The following is an 18,218-nucleotide window of genomic DNA, read 5'->3' on the forward strand; positions in this document are numbered from 1 at the left end:
ATAACAGAAGATTTTCTCCTGATAGAGATTATCTAGAGTGTAATTACAGAAGAGAAGTTTGCACCATTTCAGCATGGTCTCAATTTGAATTTTTGAGTTTTTTTCCACGCTTTTTTGTCTCCTATCGGCGCATGATTTAGAAAGCGTCCCCCCTCCTGAATGCAGATTCCCAACATTTAGCCCACTGGCATGCCAAGTGGGCTTCTTGTGACCGCCTACAGCATCAAAGCGCACATTACTGTCAGCCGTGAGTTATTGCACATCTGTCTGCGTATTTTAGGATTCACCAGATGCTGCCGTGTTAATGGCACACCTAACCTCACACCCCGTCCGCTTCAAAAGAATCAAGGTGGAATTTTCCACCGCTAGCCTCCTGCACCGTCTCCTTCCACGTCTCTGCCCGTCTGGCGTTGGGGGACGCCTGCAGGTGATGACCTGCGCAGGATATTAATGGATCTATCCGAATGTCAAAAGGCCTGTCAGAAACCTGTTTCATTGTCACTTTGACTTGGAAGACGAGGAGAAAGTGGCTTATTAGCTCCACAGAGCTGGATCTCCACCTCCCCGCCTCATTAGACTGTCTTACACGAGTCCACCTCCTCCCAGTGTTTCCTTAACGCACAGCCAAACCCGTGCGCTGAGGGTGACATCTACCACCTAATCAGGGAGTGGATTATATTGTCCTGATGAATTGGCGCTTGTAGCACTTGAAAGGCCCTCTTGGAGGAGCGCCTCCTCCCCCCACAGACTGCCAGATCAGGCCCTCCTCCTCCTCCCCAGGGGGGGAGACAGAACATCGCTGAGTACTGATTTGTGCTAAATCAGACAAATGTTTCTAGAAAGAGGCAAGCTGTCTGATGGTTTCAAGCTGGTGAGGAAACTTGCAGAAAAACTGATTGACGTTCACACGCAAGTCCAAAACAATGTAGTCAGCTCTTTCTCTGAACGGAGGTGGAGAGGATGACTTATCCTTCGCTTGGTACGGGCTTTGATGAAACAAGCTCTCTGTATGACTCTCTGACTCCCATCGGAAAACTGAGGTCTTCGTTTAAGTCTGGAGACTGACATGACACAAATTTGGTAGCGGCCTAATGTGACGATGATACGAACGGGAGGAAAGCCGCAGTAACGTCAAGAGTCAACTGAACTGTCGGTAGAAATAAATCCACTGTGCAGAATAAGTGGCTTCAAAGATTCATATGTGGATGTTCTCTGTGCAAATTACAGGTTCACTGGGACTCAGATCCACTTCAGAATCTTCACCCACATTCCTGCATCCGTGATGATATTACTGTGTCTGATGGCGTCCTCAAAAATAGCATATTGAGTAACTTGTCACTCCTGTCTCCTTCTATTCCTTCTTGCAGGAGAACCCTTACATGTGCAACAACGAATGCGATGCCAGCACCGAGGAGCTTGCACACCCTCCAGAGCTCATGTTCGACATCGAGGGCCGCAACCCCACAACCTTCTGGCAGTCTTCCTCCTGGAAGAAGTACCCAAAGCCCCTTTTGGTCAACATCACCCTATCGTGGCACAAGACAATCGAGTTGACCGACGACATCGTCCTCACCTTTGAGTCGGGCCGGCCCGAGCAGATGGTCTTGGAGAAGTCGCTCGATTACGGCCGAACCTGGCAGCCCTACCAGTTTTACGCCACCGACTGCCTGGACGCCTTCACCATGGAGCCCAAGACGGTGCAGGATCTGACGCAACACACTCTGCTGGACATCATCTGCACCGAGGACTACTCGCGAGGCTACGTTTGGAAGTACGACAAAACCGTGCGCTTCGAGATCAAAGACCGGTTCGCGCTCTTCGCTGGACCCCGTCTCCACAACATGGCTTCGCTTTACGGACAGCTGGATACAACCAAGAAGCTGAGGGACTTTTTCACCATCACCGACCTGAGAATCCGCCTGCTCCGCCCCGCCACGGGGGCCACCATGGTGGACGAGAACAACCTGTCCAGATACTTCTACGCCATTTCCGACATCAAAGTCCATGGCAGGTAAGGCGGTCCTGTATATCACAGAAAAAAGTATGTAAAATAAACCCCGTCATCGATTTTATTCTATCTAGTGATCAATTTTCTTGTAAAATAATTTATTTTTAAGGCAAAAAAACTGCTTTCAATTGTGCTTTTAGGGCTGGACCATGTGGCGAAAAGCCTAAAATCTGAGATTTTTCATACCAAATTCAATTTCCGATTTTGATCCCTCTATTTGCTTTCTTTCAACAAAAAATTCAAACGACACAATAACTGCACTAAAAACTAATTTTGGACATTGGCCTAAACACAAAGTACAACTAAATAAAAGCTGTAAAAATGTTTGTAAAACAGTGCAGCAGGTGTTTTGTGAGCAACCGCTAGCTTGAGCGTCTTGCAACAAAAAAAAACCTGAAGGTCTCTGTTTCAGGTGATTCAAATTGTATTGGAAAATAAGTCCCAGATTTCTCACAAAATTAGTTTTCTTAAACAACAAATTTGAGTTAATTGATAAAACCAATGTCTCCCAAAGCCTTAATGCTTTTATCATAAAATCTCTTAATTTTACTAAATAAAGTTCCACTTTTTTTCAGCTTAACCATGTAAAGCACACTACATCAAAGAATACATAGAATCTTTTTATGAAATTAAGATGTTTTCTAAAATATTCACAACAATGTTAGTTAAAAATATTGACATGCATGTTCAGGGGAAAAAGTACCTTATTTCCCAACTGTTTCAAATTTGTTACTTACTTTTTTAACATGGTGTAAATGGATTATAAACATTAATTATCAACAAATTTATCTTTATTTCAATGCATCAGTTAGTTATTTTACAATGAAAAACAATACATGAGTAATCTCACCAGAAAGTTTAGAAGATTATCTGAACTTTTTACTATTAGCTAATCCTCTACTGCCCCTAGTGGAAAGAAAATGAACTCTAGGGCAGAAACTATGGATCAAGTTATTTCCAATCAGTTGTTAAGGAAGGTTTTTAACATGCTAAAGAAAGAAATGGATGTTTCAAAGATGATACGAATGGTTATATGGGGTTGGGTCATGAGTGATGCAAAAATTCTCTCCCTAAATGAAAAAAAAAGATTTTGGATTGAAAATTTTCAAAATTTATTTGAATTGTGAACTGTATCTACTGATTTCTTTCTTATTTGTCTGTTATTTCAGAATTCATAACATTCATCCCTCTGGTTCCATCTGTGATTCTCCTGCAAATGTAGCACAGCTTCCCATTTGTAAGAAAAGCGTGTTCACCATTAACCATTCGCTCCAATTAGGCAGCAGATCCATAATGCTGCGTGGAGTATAACAGTTGTCAGCGTGTCTTAATTAACCAAGCTGCTTACAGTTTACTGAAGAGCCAGCTTTTTTTTTGTGTTTTTTTGTTTTTTCTGGACTAGAAATTCACTTACAGTAGCTGTCCGCTGGCCTGTGCGAAAAACCATCAGATGTTGCATTTCAACCATCCGGTCACCGCGCTTCGTAATTACGGCCGGATTTACACAACCCACACAAGGTCACGGGAACATGGAAACAAGATGCTGTTATCTTGTTAGCCTAAATATGAGTGGCAAAAGCTGCTGCTTCCTGATGCTACGGCGGGAGTCACTGGGGCATGGGCCTAAGTGGATCTGTTTTACACTGTGTGGTTTGTTTGGTTTTTTTCTTTTCAATCTCCCCGAGGTTTGTGTGGTTGCGGCGTTGAAGTGGAGAACATTTAATTACTCTTGTTTTACTCTTCACACACGAGAGACTCGCCGTACAGACTGGCGGAACGTCACAACAACTCAAAAGAGTGGGTAGAAGGGGGGGGGGGGGGGGGGAGTGAAGCTGCCAGACGGCGGCTGTGTGGCGGCGGGCCTCAGCTGGAAGATAAGAAGGAGTGTCTGCTGTAGTGGCTTCAAACTGGAGCACAGACACGTGGGAGAGCAAAATGGTGGGGAAATTTCAAACAGGGTGAGGCGTCTGTCGCTTCGTTGACATTAATAATTATGAGGGCACTCTAGGCTCAAGAAGAGAAATCTAATTTGTTGATGTTCTTAACCCTTTGACACTGGAGATTTAGCTCCAGTGTTGACGTTCTTTCGACAACCGTAACTCAGCTGATTCTGTTGTAGAGCAAAGCGGCTTAACCTCATTAGGCAACCTTTTACTAATGTGTTGAATGTGGTGCCAAGGCATTATGAAAAGTATCTTTTGTCACTTAAGAGTCAGATGATTTCCATTGATTGTGTAAATGGTCGAAGAGTTACTGTGTGTTAAAAGCTTTGGAAAAACCTGCCATTTGAAATACGTTCAAGAACACTCCAGACGGTGTGACACTGGTGTTCACACTGAACAACCAGGGAGGGGCTTCTTTTTGTACTGTTTACTAAATTCAAATTCATTCAACTTTATTTATATAGCGCTTTTCATGCTACAGAGCACCTCAAAGTGCTTCCCAGAAAAATAAAAAACAATAAGATAATAAACCTAACACACATATACATCCCACCATTACAATCAAAACAAATCAAATTAGTTGTTAAAATTTTATAAGCTGAAACAAAAACGTTTGAACAAGTAAAAACTATGTAAAAGCTTTACTAAAAAGATGTGTCTTAAGTTTTTTCTTTAAAACCTCCACAGTGGCTGAAGCCCTCACGTCCTCAGGCGGGCTGTTATTTAGATGTCCCCGGCAACATTTCTGGTGTTAAACGGTTAATGTAGCATTGACTCGAGTGCTCAAGTTCCATCACGGGTGTGGGGTGAGGTTTCTGGCTGAAAATACAAGCAAGCAATATAAGCAACAAAAAAAAAAAATACTCAAACTTTAGGGATTTTTTTATAAAAATGTTAAAAATGATCAGAATCAAACATAAATTGGAGAGTCTCCACGAATTGGTTATCACTTTTTAATGCACACCCAGCAGCTAATCAGAATCAAGTATTCACCCGGACCATGGTATAAAAAGTGATAATGCACAAGGATAAAGCACACCTAAAAAAGTAGTTCCAGTCACATAGCTTAAATGTTCTATATCACTGCGCTGGTTTCTTTAAAACAAATATTTGCTTCATCATCTGGACAAAAACAAACATTAAAGAGGAGAACTTTCTCTCTGAACTGATGCTTTATTTAATCTGTCACGATGATCAGGATAGACATTGCTTTCCTTGCCACTGAAGCTTTTGCGAAGCAACCGGATCCCAGATTTTGTCCAGATGATGAAGCTAAAGGTTGATGAAGCTAAAAGTTGTTTTAAAGAAGCAGGCGCAGTGATACAGAACATTTAACCTAGGTGCCTGGAACTTCTTTTTTCGCCGTGTGGTTATCCTGTGGTATATCACTTTTTAACGCACACCCAGCAGCCAATCAGAATCGAGTATTCACCCGGACCATGGTATAACAGAAATTATCGCACTTCACAAAAGCATCGCACTATTCGAGCTTCCGCGTCGTCTGTTATTTTCTGATAATGAACACCTCGTCAGGCATTATCCCTTGCATAAAATAATATTAACATATGACTTTACTGTCGTACAAGGTCTACGTTTCGGTTCAATGGTGTTGCTAACGGTTTGCCTTTCAATTGAGAACTGTGGCATACCTAATATAAATGGCATATATAGCACAGATTAGTGGGCACATGTTTATTTTATTAGTAGTCTACACTTTATGATGGCAGGTGAGGATGGTGGCTGTCCTGACCACACGTCCCTGACTTCCACCTGGACTAAATGGACAGGTACCCCAAAGCACAACAGGCTATGATAATGAATTCCTCGTGTAAAAATCGAGGTTTTTTTTGTGATTGAGAAGGTCATTGAGCTAAAATAACTGGAGGGAATTTACTCACATAGGAGTTGGACAGGACATCTATTCAGCACACGTTGGAATAAAGAGGCCTGTCATAAACGCAGATTATTTATTCCGTCTGACTAATCATGACCCGACTCATGCCTCCCTGTGGGGCTGTAAGACTTGAGCAATGGCTTCGCCGTGCCATCGGGGCCGCGGTCGTTTAGCAGCCTGCTGCTTTTAGACCGACGCTCGGCTGAGAAATGTTTCTCACTGTTTACTGAAGGTAACGCACAGTTCAGCGGTAATGAGATTCCGTCTGCGCAGTAGAGCTCTGCTCCGCTTTCTCCTCGCCTCCCATGGCGAATCACTGTTCACCCCCTTTTGTCCGTGCGTCGAATACAAGACGTAAGCTCCTTATCCCCCCCACCCCCTCCAGAACAGAGACTCTCTGGGAGAGGTTTTACAGGGCCAGGAAGGTCGAATTTTCCGTGTTTTGCTCTTCTTTTGATTTTGCCAACATCCGCCCGGATCGAGAGCGCGACTGGATAGAAGTACAGTATCCCAGCGTGTAGATTATACCACCTCGGTAGTGCGGAAAACACTATTTCCCACAACTTTTTTTACCGAAAAGGTCGAACATCAGAGAGCACTTCAGTCATCTTTGCTTCTTTCACGCCATGCATGACCATGCTGTTGTTGTTTATCACATGTATGGAGCAAATCCAATTCACTTGAGGCGATATAAATCAATGCCTGGAATTTCAAATGAAAGGCGCAGAGCGGCTGTAAGATGGGTGCCAATACCAAACAGGCAGCAGTTTGACACCTCAATGTTGGGCTAAACGGTGTGCAGAGACTTTAAACTTTAGCAGGATTATTTTCCAATAATTCTCTAATAATCTACACTTCCTCAACATGCATTACTTTTTTTTACGCCCTACTGTATCAACAAATATTTCCCCTTTACTTCCCTTCCCATCCTGTCTGTGATCAATATTATGTAGTTAAAGCTGCAGGAGATTCTGAATGCTAAAAGACATCGTCCCCCACCCCCCCCTCCCACCTCTGTCTTTTTCTGTATATTCATCTCTCTGAGAGAGGCTCCAAGTCTCTACCCTATTATTATCAAAATAAAGCATACAAGTTACAGGCGTGTTAACGTAGGTTAAGGTAAAGGGAATGTGGGACAGCATTCCTTCATCTTCTCTCCAAGCTTTCCTTTCTTTGATCTCCAGCTCTTGACATTTCACTTAGAGTGAAAATCATTTTTGAACTTTACTCCATTTTCAGATGAGTCCCCATACATTCGTTGCAATGGAAGTTGATCATTTTTGGCGTTATTGCACGCTCTCATCTTTTTTAACTCCCGTTAGCCTCTAGCAAACAGTGATTTGTTCCATAAATCCCAAAATGTTGTTGTTTTTATTGAAATGGTCACATTTTTATTTATTTTTTATTTTTTTACTTGTCCTGTCCAACAGCTGAGCAAACAGATGAGAGCTGAAAGCCTCTTGTGTTGGACATATTTTACTTTTACAATATGGGTTATGAATCTTTGGACACAGTAGGCGTATATTTGAATTAACCCATTCAATTGGTCAAAATATGGTTATATTTTTTCTAACAGTGTTTTTTGTGTGCAATTTAAATCTATTGGAAGACTTTTTAATCCTTTAACACTGGAACTTTGAATAACCGTAACTGTCCAACCATTTACGAAATGAATATAATTCCAATGGGAATCTGAATCGGAGAAAAGCAGCCTTGTGCTGACATCCAACACTTTAAAGTAATAAATTTTTTACCCAATCAACGTAAGTCTACTCATTCTGCATCTATGCGCCAATGTAAATTAATGATTTAATTAACACAATCCAAACGGATTCTGTAAGTTACTAACACAATTACCATAGCTCCAATGGAGAAAAGCGGCTTTCGCAATTTTATGAAGCACTTCGTTAACAGAAATGATTGATTTAATTCAAACGGATTCTGTGGGAGAGAAAAGCCGCTTTTCACATTATGATTTCGTAAACAAATAGTTTACAAATTGTTTACATAATTAAGGAAACTGCAATGTATTCTGACACGGAGAAAAGCATCTTTGCGCCGTCTTGCTGAATTTTATTTACTAACGTAAATTATTTAGGCAATACATGGACCTGCAACAAAGCTGCTTTGCACCATAATGCAACACTTTGCAAACCTAAATTATTAATACAATGAACAGAATTCCAACGGATCCTTACATAGAAAAAAAGCACTGTTATGCAACATTTTACTAGTACAAATTATTTACGCAATTGATAGAAATCCAATTGATTCTGAAGTGGAGCAAAGTAGCTTTGCGCCGTTTTGCAACACTTAACTAATGTAAATTATTAACGCAATTAGTAGAATTCCAGCGGATGCTGACACAAAACAAAACAGCTTTGCCCTGTTTTGCAGTCATTAACACAATTGACGTGATTCCAATGGATTCTGACCCGGAGAAAAGCCACTTTGTACAATTATGCAACACTTTGCAAACAAATTATTAACGCAATTAACTGGACTCCAACAATTCTGACAGGGAGAAAAGCACCACATTTGAATCTGTTGGAACTACGTTAATTTCGTAAAGTCAGTTACGGTAGTTATGGTAGTTCAAAGAGCTTGTGCTCTAAGAGTTCTGGCTCGTCGCCTGTCCATCCGGTCCAAGAGAAGAAACCTCAGGGGTGCCCACATGAAGGAGGGATTCATGTGGGCACCCCTAAGGTTTCTTCTTTTATTTTTCGGAATCTGTTTTTTTTAGTATTTTTATTACCAAGAAGGAGGGTTTAAGGGCAGGGATACCCACTTGAGTTTAGCCATTACCTATTGAATTCTATGACTACAAGTTCTTCATGATTTCATGTTTATTACACAACTACTGGTATGACGCCCATTGCAACTAGACCTATGCATGGTATCCATGACATGTGCATTGTGCTTTATAGAAGATCAATTGTCAGCACTGTGCAACAATGCAGGATCAAACCCACTCTAACACATTCCTTTAACAAACAAAGATAAACAAAAGCGTTCCATCTGCAGAAATCTCCCATCTGCAGGAGACGAGGCGCTCCATCACTGTGCACAGGGTCACGTGATTGGAGGACTGTAATTGCTGTGGAGTTCGGTGCCACGCGTGCTTTGAATACAGCTGCTCCAGCCACAGATCAGCAGTTTGGTGAGTGATGGCTCCATAAGAACTCCCCTCCGGGAGGAACAAACAAGAGGTCGATCCACTTTTTTTTTTGCCTCCTTCCACACTGCTTGGCTTGCTTTTCGGCCTGCCTGTGCCCGACAGATAATCTATTTGTGCTAATTTCATGTTTCTTGCTGCCCACTTCCCCCCTTGAATAAGTCATTCTACTTGTCCACCCTCCTTAGTCTCTGTTTTTCTCAGCTCTTTCTGACTATTTGCCACCGTCAGCATTTGCTTACCTCATGCTGTGCTTCAAGCTAATGTTTTGGAATCGGCCTCCTGCAGGATGGGAAGTGCTAATAAAGATGCTCCATGTGAAAATAAAATTCCTAATTTGTCTTTCCTTTGATTATATATGTCATTAAAAGTTAGGATATTATTGGATTCTAGCCACTTTGGCTAGGATTGTGGTTCCAGCCGAACAGGATTTGAATGAAACACACAAGGAGGACAAGTACGGGGCTGTTCTTACAATTTTGTTTAACAGTTCAAACTTAAAGTCAACACATGTAATTAGGTTTTTGCGTGTGCAAATGGGTTTGTGTTTTTGGGCAACACACTGAATTGCTCCTGGTGGGTATAGATTAGCCTAAGTGTTTGCCAGCCGCCATCAGTGTGTGAATGTGTTAAAAAGTTGTATATATTTACCATATAGACAAACGTAAGACACAACCTTGACCTTGTTATGAATTTGGCTTCAAAGTTAGACAAACTCTGGTCGGCAGACATGAACCAGTTATCCCTACAGTGATAAAGTGGTTAGTCAATCCGCACAATAAGGCGCACCATCAATGGCGGTTTTCATTTTCAAACTCATGTCAAAAATAAGGCGCACCAAACTATATGGTGCATTTAGTGAAACAAAAGAGTCAGAGATAAGTCCTTATTCACTTAGCGTTCATAGTAATTCTTTAATTTGATTGTAGCGCGCTACATCTTTGCCACGTCACAAGCGTTAGCCGCATTAGTGTATTCACAATACCTATAAAACTTCCAACCTTCTTCGTAGCACGTACAAAAACAGACTGAAATCACTAAAACAAATGATATTGTGACTATGCAATGCTTGCTGGTAACACGTAAACAATACCACATATTGACACCGCTACACTCGTTAGCATAATTGCAATAATATCAATTCTTGTTTGCGACACGTAAAAACAAACTAATACAAATAAAGCAAACGTTACTGTGACAACGCTAACTACTTGTAAGCAACACGTGAAAAAAAAGAGCTAACGTTACAAATTAGCTGCGTTTGCAATAACACACAGCCTGACATTTTGACAGAGCTTCGTGTACCTTTTTGACATCAGTAAACATAAACAGAACTTATCCATCTTTATATCATGGTCCGGGTGAATCCTCCATTCTGATTGGCTGCTGGGTGTGGATTAAAAAGCGATAATTCCCAGTGATAATTGCTTTATTGAACCCACCATGACGGCCAGCATATATATAGCTTTCCTTTGCCCCCGCAGTCCAGGTCGGTAAGCAGCGTGTTGTCATGTTACCGGGACAATGCACTATGTAACAAATTGTCCGATTTTTTGTTGAAAAAATTGATCTAAACCGAAAAAATAACAAGAATAAAATACTGAAAACCGGTGGCTTGTTGGATTTTATTATATGCTTGTTTGATTTTATTATATTACAATGTTATCTTTACTACTTTTCCCTTCCTTACTGTTCTTGCACTGATGGTGATGCTTAAATCTCATTGTACTATGCACAATGACAATAAAGCCATTCTATTCTATTCTAATATTTCTATGTTTTGTGAGTGACTATGGTAGAAGCGACATAATGGTCAAGGAAGTGTGCATTATCAGAATTAACTGCAATTCAGGGGCAACAGAATATTGCATTATCGTGCATTATCAGCTGAAGCAACCGCTGATGATGCACACTTTGTTGGCCTTTTACGGTAAATGTAGGTAAGAAGTAAAGCTGAAAATGAGATATTCAGAAGTATAAATTGCGACTTCTATGTACTTTTTTTTCCTCTGTCATGCCAGTCTTTTGATTCATCCTCCTAAAAAGGAACGTCTTTTCTGTGTAATCTGTGTAATCTGTAATCTGTGCAATTAGTGCAATTTTGAAGAAAAGAAAATTGTGAAAATCTGATGTCCTATTAACCCAATTGATCTGTTGGTTTTAGCTTAATCATTAAACCAAGCCTATAAAAAGTTTAAGGTTTTGTCCTCCACAGTATAAAAACGAACCTACAATTCATTTAAACATATTTTTGAATGGGAGTTGTCATCTTGAGCCACACCTCTTGCTGATCTTTATTTATTCTGCTGCGCCTTTATTTGTTTCTTTTCCAGCTGGTAATCACACAGTCTTGGCTGTCATCTCTCTTCTCTTCTTAGGCGCTTCAGTGAGCACAAACATCGCCTGTCGCCCGTGACATCCGTCCACTCTGTTCCCCCACCTATCTTTGATCCTACTCCCTTGTTTGTCGGCGACGCCCTTCCCCTGCTTGACTCTGACAGATTGAGAAACTCCAAAGATGCTTTTATCAGTTGGACCAGACGCTTTTCGCTTGCCCTAATCCACCTGCTGAAAAATCCTGCTTTCGGGGAACTTTCAGAAGTTTGTAAAGTGTGGATTCAAATCTGTTTGGACAACGGGCGATCTGACAGCTTTCCAAACCCGCATAGTACACAAACAAATTGACAACCTTTTGTGTGCACTGTTGAATTTAAAAAAATCGAGCTCAAATGAATTAATCTTCTTTAAACTTTTTACATAAAATATTTATTAATTTCTGAAGGTTAGTGATGTGATCATGTTCCAAATTCCGTCAAATATTACTTTATGAGTATTGTTTCAATCAAACCTGGCAACTCCATTATATGAAACGTCTATTCCAGCTGCAAAAACCTCAGAGAAAAACGCAGCAACAGAACTAATAGAATTTGAGGCGTGTTGTGGAGCTGCAGAAACCATGGAGCCCAGCTGCCTGCGCAGGGTCACCCGGCGGCAAACATCTGCCAGCTACGTCAGCCCCTGTCAGCAGGGCAGTTGTTCTCCAAGGCAACGGACGAGCGTTGAGCAGATTAACGTAAAGAAGGGCAGAAACCACTTGTGAGGCGATGCTTCTGCTTTCAATCAAACACTTGTTCAAACAAATTGGTTGTGTCTGAATTCCTTCACTAGTCACTACATAGTGCACTATATAGTGCGTTCACCATTTTGTAGTGCTGTCTGAATCTACAATTCCAAAATTCAGTGCCCTAGAAATTTCCCAGAAGTCTCTACGTAAAAGCAATGCGTCACTGGATAGACGAATGTAGACCACAATGCATTGCGTTGCAACAATTTTTGCCAAAAAAATGGATATAATGTATTTTTTTAATAAACCATCAATGTTTTTATCTTCAGAACACAGTGGATTCATAAATGATCGACGCAAAACGCTCATATCGATTAGATGTCTGTGAAATCAATGACATCATATGCACAATTAAAAGAAAAAAAAAGCAATGAGCATGGCGTCCAAATTGTTTTAAAATCCAGGGCACTACACAGTCCAACACTATGTAGTTTTTTAGTATTTAGGGGTTAGGGAGGGATTTCGGACCTAGCCATTGTGTCCTACAATAAGGCATAGAAGCATTTTAGTTATGTGAAGTTATTAGCCATGTTGCTAATATTAGCTCGGATTAAAACCATGAAAATAACAACTGTTTATCCTTAAATTTAATTGTGTGCTGTTGTTGTTTTTTTCTAAATAAAGTGCAGTTTTAATTTTTATATTGAAATTTACTCTTTGAAATATTTAAGAGTAAATTTTACCTTTATTTTTGGCTAATGTTCGCTTTCTGAATCAGTTTTTACACCTGACATACCAATTTATTCTGTGTCTGATTTTATTGATATATATAATTTTTACTTTTTTGTCACCTAAAAGGACTTGAATCTAGGAATATTTACATTTTTACACAAAAAAATAGGATTAAAAATAGAATAGAATTATTGGATTTTAACTGTATACATATTTAATGTATAATATTTAATGTCAACCAAAGTCTTAGAGTCTTGGACCACAGTTTACTCTATCCAACTCAACAATGTGCCAATAATAACCGGTTAGACAGAACAAACTTTAAGCTTAATTTCCCGACAAAGTTTTTTAAAAATCCTGTTATAATGTCTAAATTTCAACTCTAAAAAAAAATACTCACGGATAGGACAAAGAGAATAAATATCTAATAAGCTTTTGACACTAAACTGTATTTGTTTAATCTAAAATCAGACTTTTACTTTGGGATTCTGGGAAACTGCCTCTAGAGGTCATCTATGGAACTGCTACATTTGGTACCCACTTCCTCCACGTATCTAGAGGCGATCGGCAGAAACGCTTTCCTTTTATATGAACAAAATGCACATCCATCTTTGCAAAAGTGTTGTTTGTTTTTTTTGGGCAGGACGCAGGATGATATCAAGAAATGGGCGCCACCCACAAAGAGCGAAAGGTGGTGCCTCAGAGAACGAGATCTCGTACTCCTGGGTTGGAAAAAAACTCAGGAAAATAACTAATTCCACAAAAAAGATGTTATTTCGTGTCCTAAAGGTAATATATTATCATATGTATGGATATGGTTTACTTTGAAAGACTTTGGAAAAGTATGATATAGGCCCTTCAAGCAAAAACCTTTTAAGCGAGCAATCTGCAGAATATTAGGACTTAAGGCTAACTATTTCAGAGCTACGTGTTTTACGATCGGAGAACATAAAAACAAAACAAAATTTCTATGTAAAAGGTACTAAAAGAAAATTTAGTTGTGGCAGTGAAATTGGGTTGTTTGTGAAAAGTTGTCTAACTAACCTTCCCTCACTTAAGGCATTTTGGTGAAATATCATCAAAAAACACATCCAACGCCGCCTTCAAATGGCTCTGACAAAGATAAAAAATTGAGTTAATGTTTGTTGTCTGGCGCAATGAGTAGGGTGCAAAAATTGTTTCAGTTTAGATGAATTTTTCCAAATTAGAGAATTGCTGTATTTGCATTAACACGTGTACCAAGAGAGCAAACTAATGAAAAAAATAATAAATTCCACAACCAAAATATGTAAAAAAAAAAAAATTCTAGCTAAGTTCCTTATATTTCTTTTTGAGGATGCATTTTTTTGTGCATAAAATGTGCATTCCAATTATTAAAGATCAAACAAAAAAGTTCTACATTGTTTATTAACTTAATCTACTGTTTGTTAAATGAAAGAATTGTTAATATTTTACTAATAAGCTTGAAAGGCATTTGAATGGTGTGCACACTGACTTATCCAAACATCCAAACAGGGTTGACTTTCCATCCATTTTTATACAAACTAGTTCTCTTAGTTCCCCCCCACTGTCTTTTGAAAAACCTCCGCCTTGTTTTCCCACTTTGACCACCGCTCTCACATACAAATGACGCCATGAAAGAAGACTCGGATTTCGGCTGCTTAGTCCCTCCATGCTGAATCACTTTTTTCTCAGGACAATCCAGCTTATATGTATCTGGGCTTTAATTTCAGAAATCCACCGCTGTTTATACTTTAACCCAAATATTCGCAGCATCGGCACAATGTTGGCTTTTTCTCTGGTTTCCTGAAAGGTGTGGTGGTAGGTGCAGCACAAACCTTAAAAAGGTGTTTTTGTGAGGGGAAATAAAGCCAGGTGACAGCAGCGGCTCTTGCCTTTGAAACACCTCATTTTATTTTTCAAAGAGAAGGAAAAAAATTATATTCTCCTTTTGAAACTGCACAAAATAACTTAGATAGTTATATATTTAAAGAAATCTTAGTCTGACCCTGGTTAGAAAATAAATATAGTTTAATAGGATACCATAGGAACAGACATCTTTAGCATGCCTACCAGGGGCGATCATTTTTATTATTTATAGAAATTGGCATGAGAGGTAATGTTGTCAACTCAATGCCCAGCAACATTATGGCTTATGCTACGTTCAAACCAGTTTGACAACGTGCAACTACTTCCATTGAAAAGTCTTTGTAAACACGCATGCATGTACATTTCAGACTTCCTCCCGTGTCCAAAACTCCCAAGTTCTCGCATAGCTAAAATGTTTTTGTACAAAAGTACATGAAAAGTAAAGTTTATGTACAAAAAGCCATAATCCATGGACACCAGTGAATATCACATATTGAAGAAAAAAGGTTTAGCGCACTGTCCAGTGGGTCTAGATGACCCCACTTGTGCTAGGTAGTACAAGTACCTAGGACTTGTGCTGTCCTAGGTACTTAAAGTACCTAGGACAGCACAAGGGTTACGATTTGCACTGCTTCGACATTTCGCCCCTCTTCCATGCGCTATAGAATAGCGACAGGCCAGTGCGAATACCATATGCTAACGTTCAAGAACCAGCGTTCAGCTAGTTTTCAAACGTGCAACAGCTAGCTAAATATGGGCTGTCTGCAGGTGAAAAACGGGTAAACCTATTTTGGGGGCCGAAGTGTCTAACAGGAAATATCAAAGTGGAAGACCACTCAGTGAACATATACAATAGAGGTAAATGCACATTTATTTTTATGTTATTTATTTTGTTTTGTTTTAATATAAAGGACTTTGTGCTGTGCTTTTAAATAAAGTGCTTTATAAATAAAGTTTAATTTGATTTGTATTTTTCTTTTCATGCATGCTGCAGGTGACAGGTCGTAGTTAACACTAAGTAAGTGGCACATGGACGTGGACTTGTCCTTTGAGCCTGCGCAGTGGGATTTTAAGGTGAAGTGCAGTGTGCGCAGTCCTGGCCCCACCCTTTACAACCATGGTTTATCTGTCATGGCCTAGCAAGCTGGGACGGTGACAGCGAGGTCCACGGATCGTAGGTTTTATATCTGACTGTTCCGTGTCCTAGCTTCTGGCTCAAAAACCTTGCTCGGAGGCGCGAGAAATATGTTGGCCGGTGACCTCAGGATCAGGTTCATACGCCCAGTAGCACATGCCACAGAAACATGATGCCGACCAGAAATCGATGGATCCCATGCAGACATTTCTGGGTTTAACACTAAGTAGTTAATGTCTTATAACAACAGAACAAGCTGCTTCTCACTGAGATCTTGTTGTTTCGGCCGATGTAGAGCTGCTCAAAGAGGCTCTGTGTGCTCTGCTGCCAACTAGCGGTTGGAGGTTTAGGTGGAAAACAAGAGTCAGACGCTGTAGGACGCTCAAAATTAATTAAAATAAATATCGTCCTGGCAGCATTTTGAATCGATACAAATATCGGCAAATCGATTTTTTTCCAACACCTCTACCCACAAACGTATGCTTCATACGTCCCTTGAGGTGGCTATATGAGTCTCAAGGGAACTCCAAAACACTTCCTATGAAGACTCCCTATGATCATCCTTTGATCTATTTTCCCAGCGTGTCGTTTTCTAGGACAGTTTCTCCAGGGCAGCAGAAGAGAAACTTCTGAGTTGTTGGTGGGACTGTTGCCGCGTCACCCATAACTGAAAGCTCACTGTCTACACACTCTCTCATACACAAAAATGCCACAAAAAAACACGTTAAAAACACCAAAAAACACGGTTTTCATCAGAGTGGACCTTTAAGATGCAGCCGCTCCTTTCTACAGCCTTCCACTTACCTGGACAAACCAAAACCCGCTGCACCCTAACAGATCAAACCCCAAACGGGGTACATGTGCTTAGACTTATAATAAAATCCCTAGTGGTTCACAAAAACCGATTCCTGGTGTTTTGGAAAGAGGTGTGTTTCTCCTCTGCGTTACAATCACCCCACCGGCAGAGGGATAGCGTGCCCAATAAGTCACTATGGCTCCTCCTTAATACAACACTTTCAGACACCACTACAGCTCCAAACGCCCCTACAATTGGAGCAGTATAGGCAGGAGCCAAAAAGATAAGGAAGTAATTTGAATTGAGTGGTATCTTTGTTTTCTTGAATGTTTTGTCATATGCTGGCATGTTTCACACCAAATCTGACACCTCTCTACATCAAAAGCCAGTCATTTGTAACGCATGTGCCACAATAAACATGTTGAAGTCCAGTTTGATTGAATTGCTGAGTTCAGAGACAAGACTTCTATCACAGCAAATATTTTTGTTTAACTGATGCACTCAGATATAAATAAATACATACATACATACATACATACATACATGCATACATACATACATACATACATACATACATACATACATACATACATACATACATACATACATACATACATACATACATACATACATACATACATACATACATACATACATACATACATACATACATACATACATACATACATACATACATACATACATACATACATACATACATACATAAAAAGAGCCACAACAATGGTTATCATTGCTCTTACTACCATAGATGATGGTTGGATGTTTAGGGCTTTTTATTTCAAGTTCATAGTAAGCCAAGTAGCCAGTAGGTAGCTTCTTACACAAGTAAGTCCATTTCTGTTCACTTCAATGTAAAATAGCTTAATCTTACTTACAGTCTCTTTCCATGAGATTTTGTTTTGCCTTTTAGTCCTTCAACTTCATAAGACTATTTTAAATTTAAGTTGAAACTAAAACTAAACCTGGTAGATGCATGGTTGGTTAAAAAAAAAAAAAGCTACATACCAGCACGTCAGTATAAACAAATACTGCAAACTGGTTGATAGAGACTTTGCTAATTGGCTGCATCTGCAGACTCTGCTCTTGAAAATAGAAAGTATCCTGTGAGAACAACTTGTCAACTTCTTGCTACCCCAAACTGGGTACTTGAAAGTAGCGGTGACAGACTGCAGTATCAGCCAAGTCCACAGTTGGTGTTAAAGAAGTTCCGAGGAGGAAAAAAGAAAGGCATATAGAAATACTTTCTAGAATTCACTGGAAAGAGAAATGCATTATTGCTGGGGGTTAAACAACGCTTCATTGTAAAAGCCAATGCAATATTAATGACTTGGGTAAAAAAAAATCAGACGGGATGAACCCTGCAGCGAACCAGTATTTTCACAGCCATAATCAGTTACACTCCCTTCCCCCTCAACAAATGAAATAAATGCGTAAAAAACAACAGCAGTGAAGGTGTGTTTTTTGCAGTGACGTATTAGCAGTTAATTCAAAGCTTGTGGTGGCAACTGCAGCCAAAAATCTACAGTGTTCAGGAAAATGTGTCCTTAAATATGAATGAAGATGCATTGAAGTCACAGAAGG

General features: G+C 39.9%; 1 protein-coding gene across 9 annotated transcripts in view; it reads left to right on the forward strand.

The window, feature by feature from the left end:
• Positions 1-18,218, forward strand: part of ntng1 (netrin G1) — a 149,112-nt gene that overhangs the window by 68,347 nt on the left and 62,547 nt on the right. For all 9 annotated transcript variants that reach the window (XM_023950091.1, XM_023950095.1, XM_023950097.1 and 6 more), the window contains exon 3: positions 1,368-2,011. In XM_023950091.1, the coding sequence (XP_023805859.1) occupies positions 1,368-2,011 (644 nt within the window). The remainder of the gene's footprint in view (positions 1-1,367; positions 2,012-18,218) is intronic.

The sequence above is a fragment of the Oryzias latipes genome, chromosome 20, assembly GCF_002234675.1.
Source record: "Oryzias latipes chromosome 20, ASM223467v1".
NCBI classification, from domain to species: Eukaryota; Metazoa; Chordata; class Actinopteri; order Beloniformes; family Adrianichthyidae; genus Oryzias; species Oryzias latipes.